We start from the raw sequence: 17440 nt of genomic DNA, 5'->3' as shown, positions 1-17440 counted from the left end.
TCCCCATCACCATCCCTTCAGATATCCCAATCCCCCATTCACATGTTGGGATCATCTCCCCGCGGCATCAAGGTTCAAACTTTAAAGGGATCTGGTTGACAGTTGTCCCATTGGTCAACCTTGAATTGCTGCACCTTCACTAGCCAACAGGCTATCTCTTTACCATTGTCTTCTAGGTTTTTGGCCGGACTGTGTGCCAAACAGACAGCTTCTCCCGTTGTACAGTGCTGGCGCAGCTCCTCCACCTTGTTGTTGAGACTTACTAGCTCCTGCTCTCTCTCTACGATCTTCTCATGCTGGTACATTATGATGGTTGCCAGCAGTCAGAAAACATCCCTCTAGTTCCCCTTTTACTTGGGGAACCCTGTCTTAGTAAGTATGAGCATGGTGTGATGTCCAATTTTTCACCCCGTGGGAGTCCGACTTGTCTGACCAGTTTACGGACTCCCAAGTCCTGCTGTGTTGTTGGTGCACCCCAGGTCTCAGCACTCCTCATACAGTGGGTTCTCTCTCTCATTTTTCCTTCTAAAGCTACTCATCGTCTGTACAAACAGAATCCTGCTGACCACAACAAATGCCAAGGGAAAACATTTGCAGATTTGATGCACGGAACAGAAGACACTGCAGTAAGCATGTTAACTATTTATTTACAAGACAAGCAGTGAAACACTCAACCAAATATCAAAGTCAAAAAAGTACTTATCCAAGTCCCTTATGTTACAAGACTATGATACTGGACATTCATAGAACACAGAACATAGAATAGTACAGCACAGTACAGGCCCTTCAGCCCACAATGTTGTGCCAACCCTTAAACCCTGCCTCCTATATAACCCCCCTCCACCTTAAATTCCTCCATATACCTGTCTAGTAGTCTCTTAAATTTCACTGGTGTATCTGCCTCCACCACTGACTCAGGCAGTGCATTCCACGCATCAACCACTCTCTGAGTTAAAAAACCTTCCTCTAATATCCCCCTTGAACTTCCCACCCCTTACCTTAAAGCCATGTCCTCTTGTATTGAGCAGTGGTGCCCTGGGGAAGAGGCACTGGCTGTCCACTCTATCTATTCCTCTTAATATCTTGTATACCTCTATCATGTCTCCTCTCATTTTCCTTCTCTTCAAAGAGTAAAGCCCAAGCTCCCGTAATCTCTGATCATAATGCATATTCTCTAAACCAGGTAGCATCATGGTAAATCTCCTCTGTACCCTTTCCAGTGCTTCCACATCCTTCCTATAGTGAGGTGACCAGAACTGGACACAGTACTCCAAATGTGGCCTGACCAGAGTTTTATAGAGCTACATTATTACATCGCGACTCTTAAACTCTGTCCCTCGACTTATGAAAGCTAACACCCCATAAGCTTTCTTAACTACCCTATCTACCTGTGAGGTAACTTTAGGGAATCTGTGGACATGTACCCCCTGATCCCTCTGCTCCTCCACACTACCAAGTATCCTGCCATTTACTTTGTACTCTGCCTTGGAGTTTTTCCTTCCAAAGTGTACCACCTCACACTTCTCCGGGTTGAACTCCATCTGCCACTTCTCAGCCCACTTCTGCATCCTATCAATGTCTCTCTGCAATCTTTGACATTCCTCTACACTATCTACAACACCACCAACGTTTGTGTCGTCTGCAAACTTGCCAACCCATCCTTCTACCCCCACATCCAGGTCGTTAATAAAAATCACGAAAAGTTGAGGTCCCAGAACAGATCCTTGTGGGATACCACTAGTCACAATCCTCCAATCTGAATGTACTCCCTCCACCACCACCCTCTGCCTTCTGCAGGCAAGCCAATCCTGAATCCACCTGGCTAAATTTCCCTGGATCCCATGCCTTCTGACTTTCTGAACAATCCTACCATGTGGAACCTTGTCAAATGCCTTACTAAAATCCATGTAGATCACATCCACTGCACTACCCTCATCTATATGCCTGGTGACCTCCTCAAAGAACTCTATCAGGCTTGTTAGACATGATCTGCCCTTCACAAAGCTATACTGACTGTCCCTGATCAGACCATGATTCTCTAAATGCCCATAAATCCTATTTCTAAGAATCTTTTCCAACAGCTTTCCCACCACAGACGTAAGGCTCACTGGTCTATAATTACCCAGACTATCCCTACTACCTTTTCTGAACAAGGGGACAACATTTGCCTCCCTCCAATCCTCTGGTACCATTCCCATAGATAACGAGGACATAAAGATTCTATCTAGCCAGAGTCTCAGCAGTCTCTTTCCTCACCTCGTGGAGCAGCCTTGGGAATATTCCATCAGGCCCCGGGGACTTATCTGTCCTAATGTATTTTAACAAATCTAATACCTCCTCTCCCTTAATAACAATATGCTCCAGAACATCAACCTCACTCATATTGTCCTCACCATCATCAAGTTCCCTCTCATTGGTGAATACCGAACAGAAGTATTCATTGAGGATCTCACTCACTTCCACAGCCTCCAGGCACATCTTCCCACCTTTATCTCTAATCGGTCCTACCTTCACTCTTGTCATCCTTTTGTTCTTCAGATAATTGAAGAATGCCTTGGGGTTTTCCTTTACCCTACTCGACAAGGCCTTCTCATGCCCCCTTCTTGCTCTCCTCAGACCCTTCTTAAGCTCCTTTCTTGCTACCCTATATTCCTCAATAGACCCATCTGATCCTTGCTCCCTAAACCTCATGTATGCTGCCTTCTTCCACTTGACTAGATTTTCCACCTGACTAGATTTTCCACCTCACTTGTCACCCATGGTTCCTTCACCCTACCATTCTTTATCTTCCTCACCGGGACAAATTTATCCTAACATCCTGCAAGAGATCCCAAAACATTGACCACATGCCCATAGTATATTTCCCTGCAAAAACAACATACCAATTCACACCCACAAGTTCTAGCCTCATAATTTGCCCTTCCCCAATTAAAAATTTTCCTGTTCTCTCTGATTCTATCCTTTTCCATGATAATGCTAAAGGCCAGGGAGCGGTGGTTGCTGTCCCCCAGATGCTCACCCACTGAGAGATCTGTGACCTGACCCGGTTCATTATTTAGTACTAGATCTAGAATGGCATTCCCCCTAGTCAGCCTGTCAACATACTGTGACAGGAGTCTGTCCTGGACACACTTAACAAAATCTGCCCCGTCTAAACTATTAGAACTAATCAGGTGCCAATCAATATTAGGGAAGCAAAAGTCACCCATGATAACAACCCTGTTATATTTGCATCTTTCCAAAATCTGCCTCCCAATCTGCTCCTCGGTATCTCTGCTGCTATCAGGGGGCCTGTAGAATACTCCTAATAGAGCAACTGCTCCCTTCCTGTTCCTGACTTCCACCCATACTGACTCAAAAGAGGATCCTGCTACATTACCCACCCTTTCTGTAGCTGTAATAGTATCCCTGACCAGTAATGCCACTCCTCCTCCTCATTAACCCTTAAAGCTAAACACTGTTGCAGATCCTTGGCTGAACTGAATGCCTGAAGTGGCAAGACAAAGCAGACACTAAACATACACATACTGTAGTGGCAAATACCTAAAGTGTGCTCCTGGGTCTACAGCATTTCCCCCATTGTTTACCATTTTGACAGTACCCTCATCTACTTGGTCCACAGTGACACAAAAGGAAAAAGAGCCTGCATGGTTACTGCGTGCTGGATTTAAACCACATTGCTTCCAGCAACTCCAGACATTGCTGTCCTGCTGTCATCCCTGATAGGGTACCCCTTCCAATCAACTTTGGCTAGCTCCTCTCTCATACCTCAGTAATTCACTGCTCCACTGTATTATTAATACATCTGACTTTATCTTCGCCATATCAAACTGCAGGATAATTTCCTGCATATTTAGATCACTTCTTCCTAGGGGTTCCTTTACCTTAAGCTCCCTAATGAAATCTGGTTCATTACTCAACAGCCATCCAGCATTGTGTTGATCATTCATTAACAAAACTAGGTTAGGAAACTCACTACATAACTCTTAATTAATCAAAGTTTGCACTTTAATGTCTCTGCACAAACAACAATTTAACTTTGTTGACCCCAGGTCATCAACTTAAAACATAAATTCTACTGTCTCCTCTGTACCAATACTCACCCAGACCACTTTTCCCATTGATATCACTGAAATAGAGGATCGCCCATGGCTAGATGATCAACTTTCCTCTCCCAGCCCCTGGCATGGGGTTTCTTCCTTGTGATGGTGAATCTCTGAAGCCTCTGCTTTTATATTCATCCCCTACCAGTTCACATGTTGCATTTCAGTGTTATTGGCTATAGGGTCATCTGACTGACCTATAACACCTTCTTATTAGCTCTGGTCTAAGCCAGCATCCATTTAGTGCTCCCTTCTGAAAGTGACAACCGGTAATTTATGGCTTTTTGTTTTAAATCTGTTACCAAACCAGGACCAGGTTGAATCACTCAGGGCAGACGCAGACCCAACCATTTACAAGCCTGCATGTTATATCTAACAAAAAATACACCTCACAAATAATTTCTTATTTGAAGATGATTCCTAGTTCAGCAGATTACCTGGCATATCATTGTGTCTACTTTAAAGCACTGTCTGAGCCAGACAACACCAGTTCAGAAAAAGAAGGATGCAGAGCAGATTCGCAAGATGGCAGCCTCCATTCCTTCGACCTTCTGGCAAGAACAAAGACAATCTGTTTTGTCTGCTTCCACTGTCCTTGACCCTTTCGAGTTTGACGTTTTCATCCATATTTTAATTCCTCCATGGCCAGCAATTATCTTTCCCTTAGCGGGCTTAACTACAAGCTGCTCTGAAAAGCCTTCACGTAGGCATTCTACAAAACCTCCCTCTTGGGATCCAGACCTGATTTTCCTAATCTACCTGTATATTGAAATCCTGCTTGACTATCATAACATTTCCCTTTTTACATGCCTTTTCTATCTCCCAGTGTAATTTGTAGCTCACACCCTGGGGACCTGTATATTACTCGCATCAGGGTCTTTTTATACTTGCAGTTTCTTAACACCATGCACAAAGATTCTACATTTTCCAGTCCTATGTCACCTCTTTCTAAGGATATGGTTTCATTTTTTACTAACAGAGCCACCTTACCCTGGGATTAAGCAGCATCTGGGGAAGTGAATAGACAGTCGACATTTCATGCTGATACACTTCTTCAGGACTGAGAAGGAAGGGAGAAGATGCCAGAATAAAAAGCCAGGGGAGGGGAAGGAAGCTGCTAGGTGAAGCCAGGTGGATTGGAAAGGTAAAGGGCTGGAGAAGAAGGAATCGGATAGGAGAGGAGAGTGGACCATCGGAGAAAGGGAAGGATGAGGGGACCCAGCGGGATGTAATAGACAGGTGAGAAGAGGTAAAACGTCAGAGTTGGGAATAGAGGAAGTGTGGGGGCGGGGGGGCTGAAATTTGTTAACTGGAAGGAGAAATCGATATTCATGTCTTCAGGTTTGAGGCAACCTAGACAGAGAATAAGGTGTTGCTCCTCCACTCTGAGGATGGCTTCATCTTGGCACAAAAAGAGGCCATGGACCAACATTTTGGAATAGGAATGGGAAATGAAATGTTTGGCAACTGGAAGTCCCACTTGTGGCGAAAGGGGTGCGGGTGTTTGACAAAGTGGTTCCTCCAGTTTATGACAGGTCTCACCAAGGTAGAGGAGGCTGCATTAGGAGCACCAGACACAATAGACGACCCCAGTAGATTTGCAAGGTGGAGTGTTGCCTCACCTGGAAGAACTGCCTGGGGCCCTGAATGGAATTGAGGGTGGAGGTCTATGGACAGGCATAGCACTTAGGCCACTCACAAGGCTGAGTCCCGGGAGGAAGGTTAGTGTGGAGGGATGAATAGACAAAGGAACTGCAGAGGGAGCAATCACTGCAGAAAGCAGAAGTGGGGAGAGTGGTGGAGATAAAGATATGTTTCGTGGTAAGATTCCTTTGGAAATGGCATAGGTTGCAGAGGATAATGTGATGCAGAGGCTGATGGGTTGGTAGTTAAGGACAAGAGGAATTCTCTCACTGTTAAGACGCTGAGAAGGTTGGGGGAGCACAGATGCTAGGGAATGGAGTTTATGTGGGTGGGGGCAGCATCAATAGTGCAAACCCATTCTTTATAGAAGGAGAAAATCTCTGATGTCCTGGAAAGGAAAGCTGTGCCATGGAAACATGCAGTAGAGGTGAATAAACTGAGAAAAGGGAATAGCATTTTTACAGGAGGTAGTGTGAGTAGGGGTATAGTCAAGTTAACTGTGGGAATCAGTAGGCTTATAAAAGATGTTGCTTGACAATTTGTCTCCAGAGATGGAAACAGAGAGATTGAGAAAGGGGAGGGATGTGTCAGAGATGGACCAAAGGAATTTAAGGAGAGGGTGGAAGTTAGAGGCAATGTTGATAAAATTGATGAGCTCAGCATGGGTGCATGAAGCAGCACTGATGCAAAGGTCAATGTAGTGGAGGAAGATTTGGGGAGTATAACCGGGGAAGGCCTTGAGCACGGACTGTTCTACGTAGCCACTGAAGAGGCAGGCATAGCTGTGGCCCATGTGAGTCCCCATGGCAACCCCTCAAGTTTGGAGAATGTTGGAGGAGCAAAGGAAAAAAAAATTGGTCAGGGTGAGGACCAATTCTACCAGATGGAGGAGGATGGTGGTGGAGGGAAATTTATTGGTTCTTTTGTCAAGAAAGTAATGTACAGCTTTGAGACCTTCTTGATACGGAATAAAAGTGTATAGGGACTGAACATCCAGGGTGAAAATGAGGTGGTCAGGGCCAAGGAATTGATAGTTACTGAGGAGATCGAAGGCATGAAAAATGTTGGCGATATAGGTGGGAAGGTACTAAACCAAGGGGGACAGACTGGAATCGAGATATGAGGACACGAGTTCAGTGGGGCATGAGCAGGCAGAGACGAAAGGCCTAACTGGACAATTAGGATTGTAGGAGGTAGAAGCGAGCAGTGCGGGATAAGGAAACTATGAGTTTGGTGGCAGTGGAAGGGAGGGAGTTCTCCAGAGTAGATGAGGTCAGTGATGGTGTCAAAGACATTTTTCTGATGGTCTAGAGTGGGGCCCTCTTCGAGGGGTAAGTATGAAGAGGTGTCTGAGAGTTGCTGCCTGGCCTTGGCAAAGTAGAGGTCAGTGCACCACTTTGCAACAACACCCTTTTTGTCTGTGGGCTTGTTGGTAAGGTTGTGTATTGCAGGCTGTTTTCACTGTTTAGCATGCAAGCATTCCTGTTTTGCAGTTTTGTAGTTCAAGAGAAGTGAGAGGATTGCTACATGGCTGTACTGAAGGAAAGCAATAATAATTTTGTAAGGATGGTGATAAGGATTATGCAAACGTTAGTGCATTGGGAATGGGAAGAATGTGAAGCACCCTTCAATGAAATGTAATTAGAGAATACTGACAGCTAAGGACACTTATGATTGTTGTTACTTCCACTCTTCCCCTTCGTACTAGTTCTCTTCTTTGTGGGCTCCAATTCAGTAGTAATGGCTAACTCTTCAGGTGGTTGATACGACCTAATGCAAAGTTACAAAGCATGAGACAGGTAACCAAATCCAAATTTCAGCTGAGGTGGGAACATGCAAAACAATGTGAATTTAGCTCAAGTTATTTTCGAACAAGGGGAAGTTAGCAATGCATGCACAGCCTCATTCTCTCTTTGCCTTCTGCTCTTTTCATTTGTGAGAGAGGTTTATCTATTTCTTCTAGTGTAGATAGCTCCATTGACATCCTTACACAAATGAAATCTATCAAACAAGAGGTGTTGATGTAACTTTCTACAGCTCTGGTAAGAGCCAATAGCATAAATGCTAATGCCCACGGTGACTTTGTGTTTAGCCAGACAGTGTAGGACTGTTGTGCAGATGATAGTGCTGTCTCTCAGCACTATCATTCAAAGATCTGGGTTCAGTTCATTCATCTAGACTGTCCACTTTTTTGGAAGAAGAAACACAGTACATAAAAACATCCAACAATATTGAACCCAGTTGTTACAGGATGTGCCCTTACTTTTATGCAAGCTCATTCTTCATTGAAATTTTATTTAAATACTAATTAGTAACTCAAATGGCTTCGGACCCTAATCTGTGCAATAGCTTCTTTGAATGTGGTTAGTACATTCTTAGACTAACATGAGCCCTTTGAATGACGAGACCCCTGTTTTGAAACTGTTTTGAAGCCACAGTACGACCAAATTTCAATGACATATTTCCTGTTTTGGTTGTTGATTGCCAGTCTGAAAGGAAGTAAATAATCTGCTAATAATGATTGGGACATGTTCCAGAATTACATCAACTATCATTGAGTTTTGCCCAACTATCCTGCTTGTGAGCAAAACCATAAGTTAATAACAACCATTAATTTGTACCATAAACAAAATTCTTTGATCTAGTTCATTTAAAAAGCGGTATCAATAGGGGGCAAAAAAGCTTTGTGTTGGCTGCATTATGGGATAAAGTATCCTCAGTGTTTTTGAGGAAGCAGTTTACAGAGTAATACTTAAAGGAAATCTTAACCTAAAATATAGTAGCATATAAGTATTGATTGCATGCATCATGGTTCCATAATTAAAACTTTGTTAATAGAAGCAGAATGCCGCTTTTTCTTCCTATTATTTTAATCCAAAACCCCGCATAAAAATTCAAGGAAAACATTACAGCAAGCACAACTTCAAATGTTTTATTCCCAATAGATACAATATGTTCACAAAAAATCCATTATTTTACTTAGAACATAAGCTTCTTCTGAGACCCAGGTAGAAATATATCTTGGATTTTACTTTACTGTTCTATTATAATCTTAAACTGAGCCCAAAAACAGATTAAAGTCTTTTTCCACTCTGTCCCATGAACTGTCTCCTCAACTTTAGCAATACAAATTGTGAAAGCTGGAAGCCTGATGGCTAAAGAGAAAGTAATTGAAACACTCTATATTGGTTAACATCCTTCAGAGGACCACAACTTTGTCATAGTTTGAACGCTTGCATGCCTGAATGACCTGGAGAGCTATGTTGGCTGGAGTCAGGGCTTTATGCTTTGGCTCTTAGTAGGGTCACCCTTGCCAAACAGGTCAAAGGATATAGGACAAGCTAAGAGTACCCCACTGGTCCTCCAGGTTCTGAGGGTTCAGCTTGGGCTAACAATTCTGACTGGTAAAACAAAATTGTTATGGAAACGGCAATGAAGAATCCTTATACATCTGAGTGCAACAGTATTCCTGTGTCTCCACTCGGGACTTGTATGACTGACAGTAGTGAAAAATCGAGAGGAAGCTACCATCATGATGAGGAATCCCTGAACACCACCAGAGATGGAGGACCTTCATTGCTGCCCTAAATGCCAGTGATGTAACAGGCAGTAAGTATATTAGTTAATATGGAAAGAGCAGAAATTTTGTAATTCTGGTTGCAGAGGATGTCTGCATGTCCTGTTAGTTTATCTATTTTCTCCACAGATGCTGTTTGACTGGGTGAGCCTTTCTCAAGGAAAATAAATCAGACCCCACGGTAATGAACTTCTTTTATCATTTATCAATAATGTGATGTTTATGGGAGAAGTTTAGTTTGTATTTTAAAGCATTTTGATATTCCTCCCCATTCTGACTTCACACCACCTTTGCAACACTGAAATCTTCTATATTTGGTCATAGGTATGTGAAGCAACTTTGCATGAGACTGCAGCTATGCAACATATGCAGCACTATTAATTGGAGCTTACACATTTTTAAAGTAATTTCTGATCTGAACAGAAAATTATCCTGACTACTTCCTTACCCTCAATGTTTTCACTTCTTAATAAATTTAGCCAACTTTCTGGTTGTAAACTTAATTTACGTAAGAGTGAACTCTTTCCAATCAACAGAGAAGCACAAGCTTTAGTATTCCATGACCTCCCTTTTAAATTAGTTAACAATCAATTCACTTATCTTGGTATTACGGTAACAAGGAAATTTATAAATCTTTTCTGAGGAAATTTTACCAATCTTCTAAACTCTGCAAAACAGAGTTTGACACAGTGGTCACCCTTGTCTATGTCTCTTGTAGGTCGTATTAATGTTATTAAAATGTATATCCTTCCTAAATTTTTGTATCTGTTTCAGTCTTTACCAATTTTTATTTCTAAGGCTTTTTTCCAGGGGTTAGATTCAATTATTTCATCTAATCTATGGAAGGGTAAACGCCCTAGACTTAATAAAGCTCATCTTCAAAAATCTAAAAAGGAAGATGGTATGGCCTTGCCTAATTTTCATTTATATTATTGGGCAGCCAATATTCATTGTCTTATTTTCTGGTCTTTCTTCCATCATAAGTCTGACTGCCCAAAATGGGTGGCAATGGAGTTGAACTCTACTAAGGATCTTTCAATTTCTGCACTTCTTGGTTCCGCACTTCCTTGTCATTTGCCTAGACTTATTGTTAATCCTTTTATTAGTCATACTTTAAGAATATGGGCTCAGTTCAGAAAATGTAATGGTCTTCATGGTTTTTCCCTCTGTAGCCCTATTTTACACAATCATCTTTTCCTACTTTCTATGCGGGATTCAACATTTTATGACTGGCATAGAAAAGGTATTAGGCGCTTCGAAGATCTTTTCATAGATAATCGTTTTGCAACTCTTCAACAATTGTCTGTAAAGTTTAATCTACCTAATACTCATTTTTTTAGATATCTTCAAATTAGACATTTTATTAACCCTTTGATACCAAACTTTCCTGAGATGCCTGAGGAAAAATGTTCTGGATTTGTTTCTTTGTATCAATCCATTGGGTAAAGGTTTAATATCTGCTATTCGGGATAAGTTAGTGATTTTGAGGCATGCCCCTTTCGATAAATTCAGAACTGCTTGGGAACAAGATCTAAATATCTCCTTATCTGATGCAGTTTGGGATTTAATTTTTAAGTCAGTCAACTCAACCTCTCTATGTGCTCGCCACTGCCTTTTGCAGTTTAAGGTTGTACACAGGGCTCACATGTCTAAAACTAAATTATCACGGTTTTATCCTGACATTCGTCCTGTCTGTGATAAGTGTAAAAGGGCTGAGGCTTCCCTTATTCATATGTATTGGACCTGTCCTAGTCTAGAGAAATTCTGGAAAGAAGATTTTTCAACCCTATCTCATATTCTTAATTGCCATATAGAACCTAACCCTCTGGTTGCTCTTTTTGGCACCTTGGGTGATGTAAATTTGCACTTGAGTCCGACTAAATGCCGAACATTATCTTTTGTCTCTCTCTTGGCTAGACGGTTGGTTCTCCTTAGGTTGAAAGATGCTGCCCCACCTACCCACGCTCAATGGCTTAGTGATATTATGGTCTGTTTAGACCTCAAAGATTAATTATTCACTTTTCAATTTGGACATAAAGTTTCATAAGGTGTAGGTACCTTGAATATTTTCATAATTCTTCTTTGGGTTGAGTTTATCATTTTTGTATGCTACAATCCCTTACTTTCAGCTTTCTTTTGTAAGTTATACATTTTTTTTGTTGTGAATTACATTATACTTTTGGTAGTTGACATTATACTTTCTTTTTTCCTATATATATTTACATTTCTCTGGGGTTGTATGCTCCAATTGATTATTCTTTCTTTTATATGCAAAATGGTTGGTCTGTTTTTTTCTCAGTGGGAGGTTGAGGTGGATACTAATTTTACATAATTCTCTTTTGGGTGCTTTTCTTATTGTTATAAATTACATATTGGATTTGTTTGTTTCGCACTGTATAAATCTCCATTTTGTTGTTGGGTTTTCTCTTTGTAGTTTCTTGTAAAAATGCATAAAAAATTATTTGCACTTTGATTTTTAATTGAGTTTCAGCAGCTGACAGATCTAACAATATGCATCACTTATTGGCAATGTTACACATCAACACAAAAAGCTTATGCTCAGTTTGTAAGATAACTTAAACTTCATTGGGGTTAAAGATAAAGCAGACATCATACTGTGACCCATTTGTAGCAAGAGGTCTGCCTGACCCAATGCTACATGACATTTTGTGTGCTAAAGGTCAAAGGACAATTACATATTTACAGTGAATCCGCAGTACTTTCTATAAACTACACACAAACTTCACAACTCCCACTTTGCACCCACACCACAGACATCTAAATGAATTTTAATCAGCATTTTCTGTGATACGTGGTTTTCAGGAACCCATTGTTCAGAGCTGCATTTTAATTTTAATCTAAAATCTATATTCAGATTTGAAAATCTGTGGCTGAAGTTATTTACTCTGTTCTAACCCCAAATATGCCCTAACAATACCTAAGATAGTAACCTGTATTGCACAATCTAGAGCACAACTAGTTATTCAGTCCAATTGGTCTTTTCTGACATTGATGTTTCATATGATCCTTGTCCCACCCTACTACATTCAAGCACATAATTGTAATTTTTTTTTAAAGTGTATAAGATAATAAGAGACATTGATCATGTGGATAGTCAGATGGTTTCCCCCAGGACCGAAATGGCTAGCACGAGACGGCACAGTTTTAAAGTGCTTAGAAGTAGGTACAGAGGAGATGTCAGGGGTAAGCTTTTTTTATGCAGAGAGGGGTGTGTGCCTGGAATGGGCTGCCAGCAATGGTGGTGGAGGCAGATATAGTAGAATTTTTTAAGAGACTGCTGGATAGGTACATGGAGCTTAGAAAAATAGAGAGCTATGGGTAACCCTCAGTAATTTCTAAAATACATGTTTGGCACAGCATTGTGGGCCAAAGGACCTGTATTCTGCTGTAGATTTTCTGTGTTTCTATTTTTCTAAACACAAGATTCTTTGGAGGCTGGAAATCCTTTGTAACACCTGCAAAGTGCTGGAGAAACTCAGCAGGTCAGGAAACTTCTATGGACATAAATAAACATTTGACATTTTGGGCTGTAACCCTTCTTCAGGACTAAAAAGGAAAGGGGAAGATCCCAGAATATGAAGGTGGAGGGAGAGGAAGGAGGGCTAGCTAGAAGCTAATAGGTGAAGCCAGCTGGGTGGAAAAAGTAAAAAACTGAAGAAGGAGGACTCTGATAGAGTGGAATAGGACATGGGAGAAAGGAGAGAAGGAGGGGCACCAGGAGCAGGTGATGGGCAAGTGAGGAGAAGAGGTAAGCCAGAGTGGAAAAATAAGAGGAGGAAATTGAGGGAAAAATTACTGGAAGGAGAAATCAATGTTCATGCCATCAGGTTAAAGGCTACCTTGACAGAATATGAGGAGTTGCTCCTTTATCCTCAGAGTGGCCTTGTCATATCAAAAGAGGAGGCCATAGACTGACATGTTGCAACAGGAATGCAGATTGGAATTAAAATATAAATTGCCCACCAGGAAATTCTGCTTTTGGCAGATAGAGGTACTCGACAAGGTGAACCCCCAATTTACGTCAGGTCTTACCAATGTAGGGGAGGTTGAATCTGGAGTATGGGATACAATAGGTGACCACAACAGAATCGCAGGTGAAGTGTTGCCGTTTGGAGTCCTGAATGGAGATGAGGAAGGAAGTGAATGGGCAGGTGTAGCACTTCTATCGCTGGCAAGAATATGTGCGCTACTTTTTCTTTTGTGTATTTATCATGCAAGAGAAGGCCACTCGGCCTTTCTGCTCTGCTCCAGCATAGAATTCAATCATGACTGATCACTAATCTCAATTCTACACTCCATTTTCTCTGTCCATATCTCGATGTTTTTGTGGCATGAAACATATCCATCTTCTTTAAATTATCCATCACAGGTTCATTACTGTCTGAGTGAAGAACTTTCTTCTCAGTCCTGTGTTTCTGGCCCTGCTCCTGAAACTGGAGACTGTGACACTTGGTTTTAGTCACCACGGGTAGGGGAAAACACCCTTCCTGTGTTCAGTTCGACTTGCTTTGTCAGAATTCTCAAAGTTTCAATTAAGTTCCCTTTAATTCTTCTAAATTCTAGTAAATATAGTCTACTCTCAGGCTGTATTTCCACCATCCCAGGAATCAGGCTGTGCTAATCCCCTCAAATGCTTCATCGGGTAGCAAGTTCCATGTTCTTAGTACTGTAGTTTCTTCTGAATTACTTATTGGATTTTGGAGACCTGACTACAGTTATAGCTTTTGTCTGTGCAGGAAATAGTTAAAAGTTTAACTTTTCTGGAGTCTCACTTTCTTCCGTATTTTCTAATGAGTGCTTCCTTTGAATTTTCAGTAATCTGGCCCCGAAGATTCAGGGAGAGGGCATGGAGGATATAAAAGTGCCACAGTGGTGGTATTGTAAGGAACGGGGTGAACCCAAACGCAGGACACTGTGATGGAGATAGGGTTAGGATGCAGATGAGGGCGTGAGTGTAGCTGGAACCTGACCCGAAGCATTGCTGGAGTTGAACGGCAAACAGAAAGGCAGGCGGCAGGCAACCCTTATCTTAACACGGAGCGTAGAAAGGCAAGCGGTAGACAATACTTTTCTTGACACGGAGAGACAGAGTTACCCAGGTAAACCTCGGTACTGAAGTAAAACTTAGAATACACAATCCTAAACGGCCAGAAACGTTAATTGCTACACCGGCTAAACAACGATCTGGCAATGAGTGGATGCAAAGCGGGGGGTTTTATGCTGCAGGTCTTGATGAGAACCACGTGTGCTGCCATCAAAGGGAATTAGGAGAAAATGGGGAATTAACGGTCGGGACCGTGACAGGTGGAGTCCGGGGGTATTTTGTTTAGGACGTCATTCAAATGCATTATTAGAACAAGACGACAACTTTTATTATGCTGTGTGTACAGTATATGTACACTGAATATGTTTGTATTCAGAGCCTGAAATAGAAAAGGTTGGTCATTTATAGACACATACTTTTATGAGAACTATAACTCTATTCTTAAAAATAAACTATTTGACCTAGTGTATTTTTTATTACTTCGGATGTTTTTAACCATAAAATTCAATTTGTCAACAGCCTGAGTTACGTAATTTTGAAAACGTAAACATAATTAAATGCTGACAAATGTTGAGTGAAGTGATTTCAGATCACATGTCAATTAGAAGGGGTCCATTTCTGGGATTCCCGCATTTTAGAAGCACCGGAAAAACAATATTGCTGCCTGGCCCCGAAAGATGCCTGAAAAGATTCAGTTTTAGCAGAGATCCCCTTCACCGCAGCGAGCACTTTTCTAGAATACTAACCAAATTAGATTATGGAATGTTAACGCACACTGTGCATGGTTTGATTTCTGGTTATCTTGTATTAACATCTGGCAATTAAGCACATTCATCAAGGCGTTTCGCATATGATGAGAAATTTTAAAAATATCCTTCCAAACTCATAATGCAGCGGTTGTTGAAGCCTCAATGCGGTGTTCTTATAAACGCAGAATTAAACTGGAGCGCAGAGCTGTGTGAGGATTCCCTACCATCTTTCACCTGAACGCAGCTGATTATTTCAATATGCGCAAGCGGAAAACTATTATGTCCACAGCTAACCTCGGTGAAATTGTTCTTGGCTCTGCGGTGGTTAAAACGCTCGTACGTGAATCAGGCAGGCTTCTAGATAGTTTCTTTTTCACCATTCAGTCCCCCAAAGTGATCCACGCTGAGCAGATCGTAAAGAGAAGCTAAGGGTTGCATTAATCACACTTTTATGTTTCTTGCTCAGTACATAAGGGAAACAAATTTGGGGTTTTGTTTGGATGGACGACAAATTCCCCTTGATGAGAAAAAGCACAAAGACAAATGTTTTACTGGTTTCGGAATTTCCCGTGGAAGGGCAGATGCAATGAAAGTGAGGGCTGATTGACAGTCGTCGCTTACGGCGTGCCCAAGCTCCCCTATATGGATGTATGGATCCGTCTTATGCTAATACCGAGAGACCAACGGCTTACTGACAGTAGAGGGACGAAGGGTCCAGCGGGTGAGCGCAGCCGGCTCTTCAACAACCATGGCTGAAGGGGGTGAAGGGGAAGATGAAATTCAGTTCCTCAGAACTGTGAGTATCGTTATTGAAATAACCCTTTTCTACACAAACAAGAGAACGCGACTCAATCTATATTTTAAGTCAGCAATTCTGTGCGATCACGTAGCGTGGGTCCCGAATTGATGGCATTCACGGTGGTGTAGTTTGCACGGTGTGAAAATCAACTGGGAAAGTGATCGATACTAAACTAGATTATCTTTATTTTGCTATTCCCTTTGTTTAATATGCCCCAGTGAATTATATTTGGAGTGCCATATACAATGCAACGACGCTTAATGTCACGCTGCAAGGATAAGAGACCAAAATTCCACGGTGGTAGTGATGATCTTGTATCTAATTTAACGAGTGTACGTAGAACAGTATTTAAAAACATGCATCCCCCAACGATGGGTTTCTAAGAGATTATTTTAGCAACATTCCTCGGCTATCCGGGAACCGTGGTAACGCATTAACACCGGCTTGAAGTTTGCCGCTTATTTAATTAAAAAAAAGACGGTGCATTTTTAAAAGAATACAAGTTACAAGTACTATTACGTGCTTAATAGAGTAAGTGGTTGATGATAGCATGTGCGAAATGTAGATCTTTCCTAAAGCTGAGCTGTCAAGACTAATTCAATCTAACTCTTACACAAACTGGATTTCCTCGGACACTGGGCTTTCCCAAGAGAAGAGCGGCACGCAGCTCAACTTCATTACATGGTGGTTCTGCCTATTTTTAGTGGGATGACTGCGGTGTATGTAGGGAATGTGCTGCCCGGTATTGTACTGTAAACGATACGAGCTGGCGGCCCACACGCGCGCAACAGGTGCCTTGTGGCACGTTGCTCCCTCCGGGACCATCCGGCCGGCCACTGCCCAGGCAAGCGCTTGGAGTGGGGCTGGGGCTGGGGCTGGGGAGGGAGCCGAGACACGGCGTTAATGTGAGATGAATGCTGAGGAGAGCAACTTCTAATTTCACCCAAGAGCAGAAGTAACTAGGAACAGATCATCATCACTTGACAAAGGAAAGGCGTTGGAGGAGGTGTTAACTGGATAACATTTTATCCTCCAGCCTTTTATTAAGTATTTGACACTTGAAGCTACATTACCACCACAGCGATAAACTTGGACACCTAAATCAAAGTTGTATTGTCCGAAAACCGATTAATCCAAGTCAATTCAAATCCACAAAGTATTGGAAAGCAATTTCAAGAATCAGGCACCTATGTCCTGTGTAGTTGAGCAACTAGGAGGGAGTCTGGAGCCATACACATCAAAGTTGCTGGTGAACGCAGCAGGCCAGGCAGCATCTCTCGGCCCGAAACGTCGACTGTACCTCTTCCTAGAGATGCTGCCTGGCCTGCTGCGTTCACCAGAAAGTTTGTATATGGCTTGAATTTCCAGCATCTGCAGATTTCCTCGTGAGGGAGTCTGGAGAGAGATTTTGTATCCTCGCCATTATATTCACAGCAAAGTTTAACAGACTGGAATATTTTAGCTCATTCGGAGTTTATACCCCCCCCCCCCCCGTTGCAAGGA

At 42.0% G+C, this 17440-nt stretch overlaps 1 protein-coding gene across 4 annotated transcripts in view; it reads left to right on the top strand.

Moving 5' to 3' along the window:
* Window positions 1-15846: 15846 nt before the first annotated feature.
* The window catches only part of ryr3 (ryanodine receptor 3), a 380802-nt gene continuing 379208 nt past the window's right edge, over window positions 15847-17440 (top strand). For all 4 annotated transcript variants that reach the window (XM_072266800.1, XM_072266764.1, XM_072266754.1 and 1 more), the window contains exon 1: window positions 15847-15934. In XM_072266800.1, the coding sequence (XP_072122901.1) occupies window positions 15887-15934 (48 nt within the window). In that variant the 5' untranslated portion in view covers window positions 15847-15886. The remainder of the gene's footprint in view (window positions 15935-17440) is intronic.

Source organism: Mobula birostris, chromosome 1, assembly GCF_030028105.1.
Source record: "Mobula birostris isolate sMobBir1 chromosome 1, sMobBir1.hap1, whole genome shotgun sequence".
NCBI lineage: Eukaryota > Metazoa > Chordata > Chondrichthyes > Myliobatiformes > Myliobatidae > Mobula > Mobula birostris.
The sequence above is the reverse complement of the archived record's forward strand: the minus strand, read 5'-3'. Positions and strand labels throughout refer to the sequence as shown.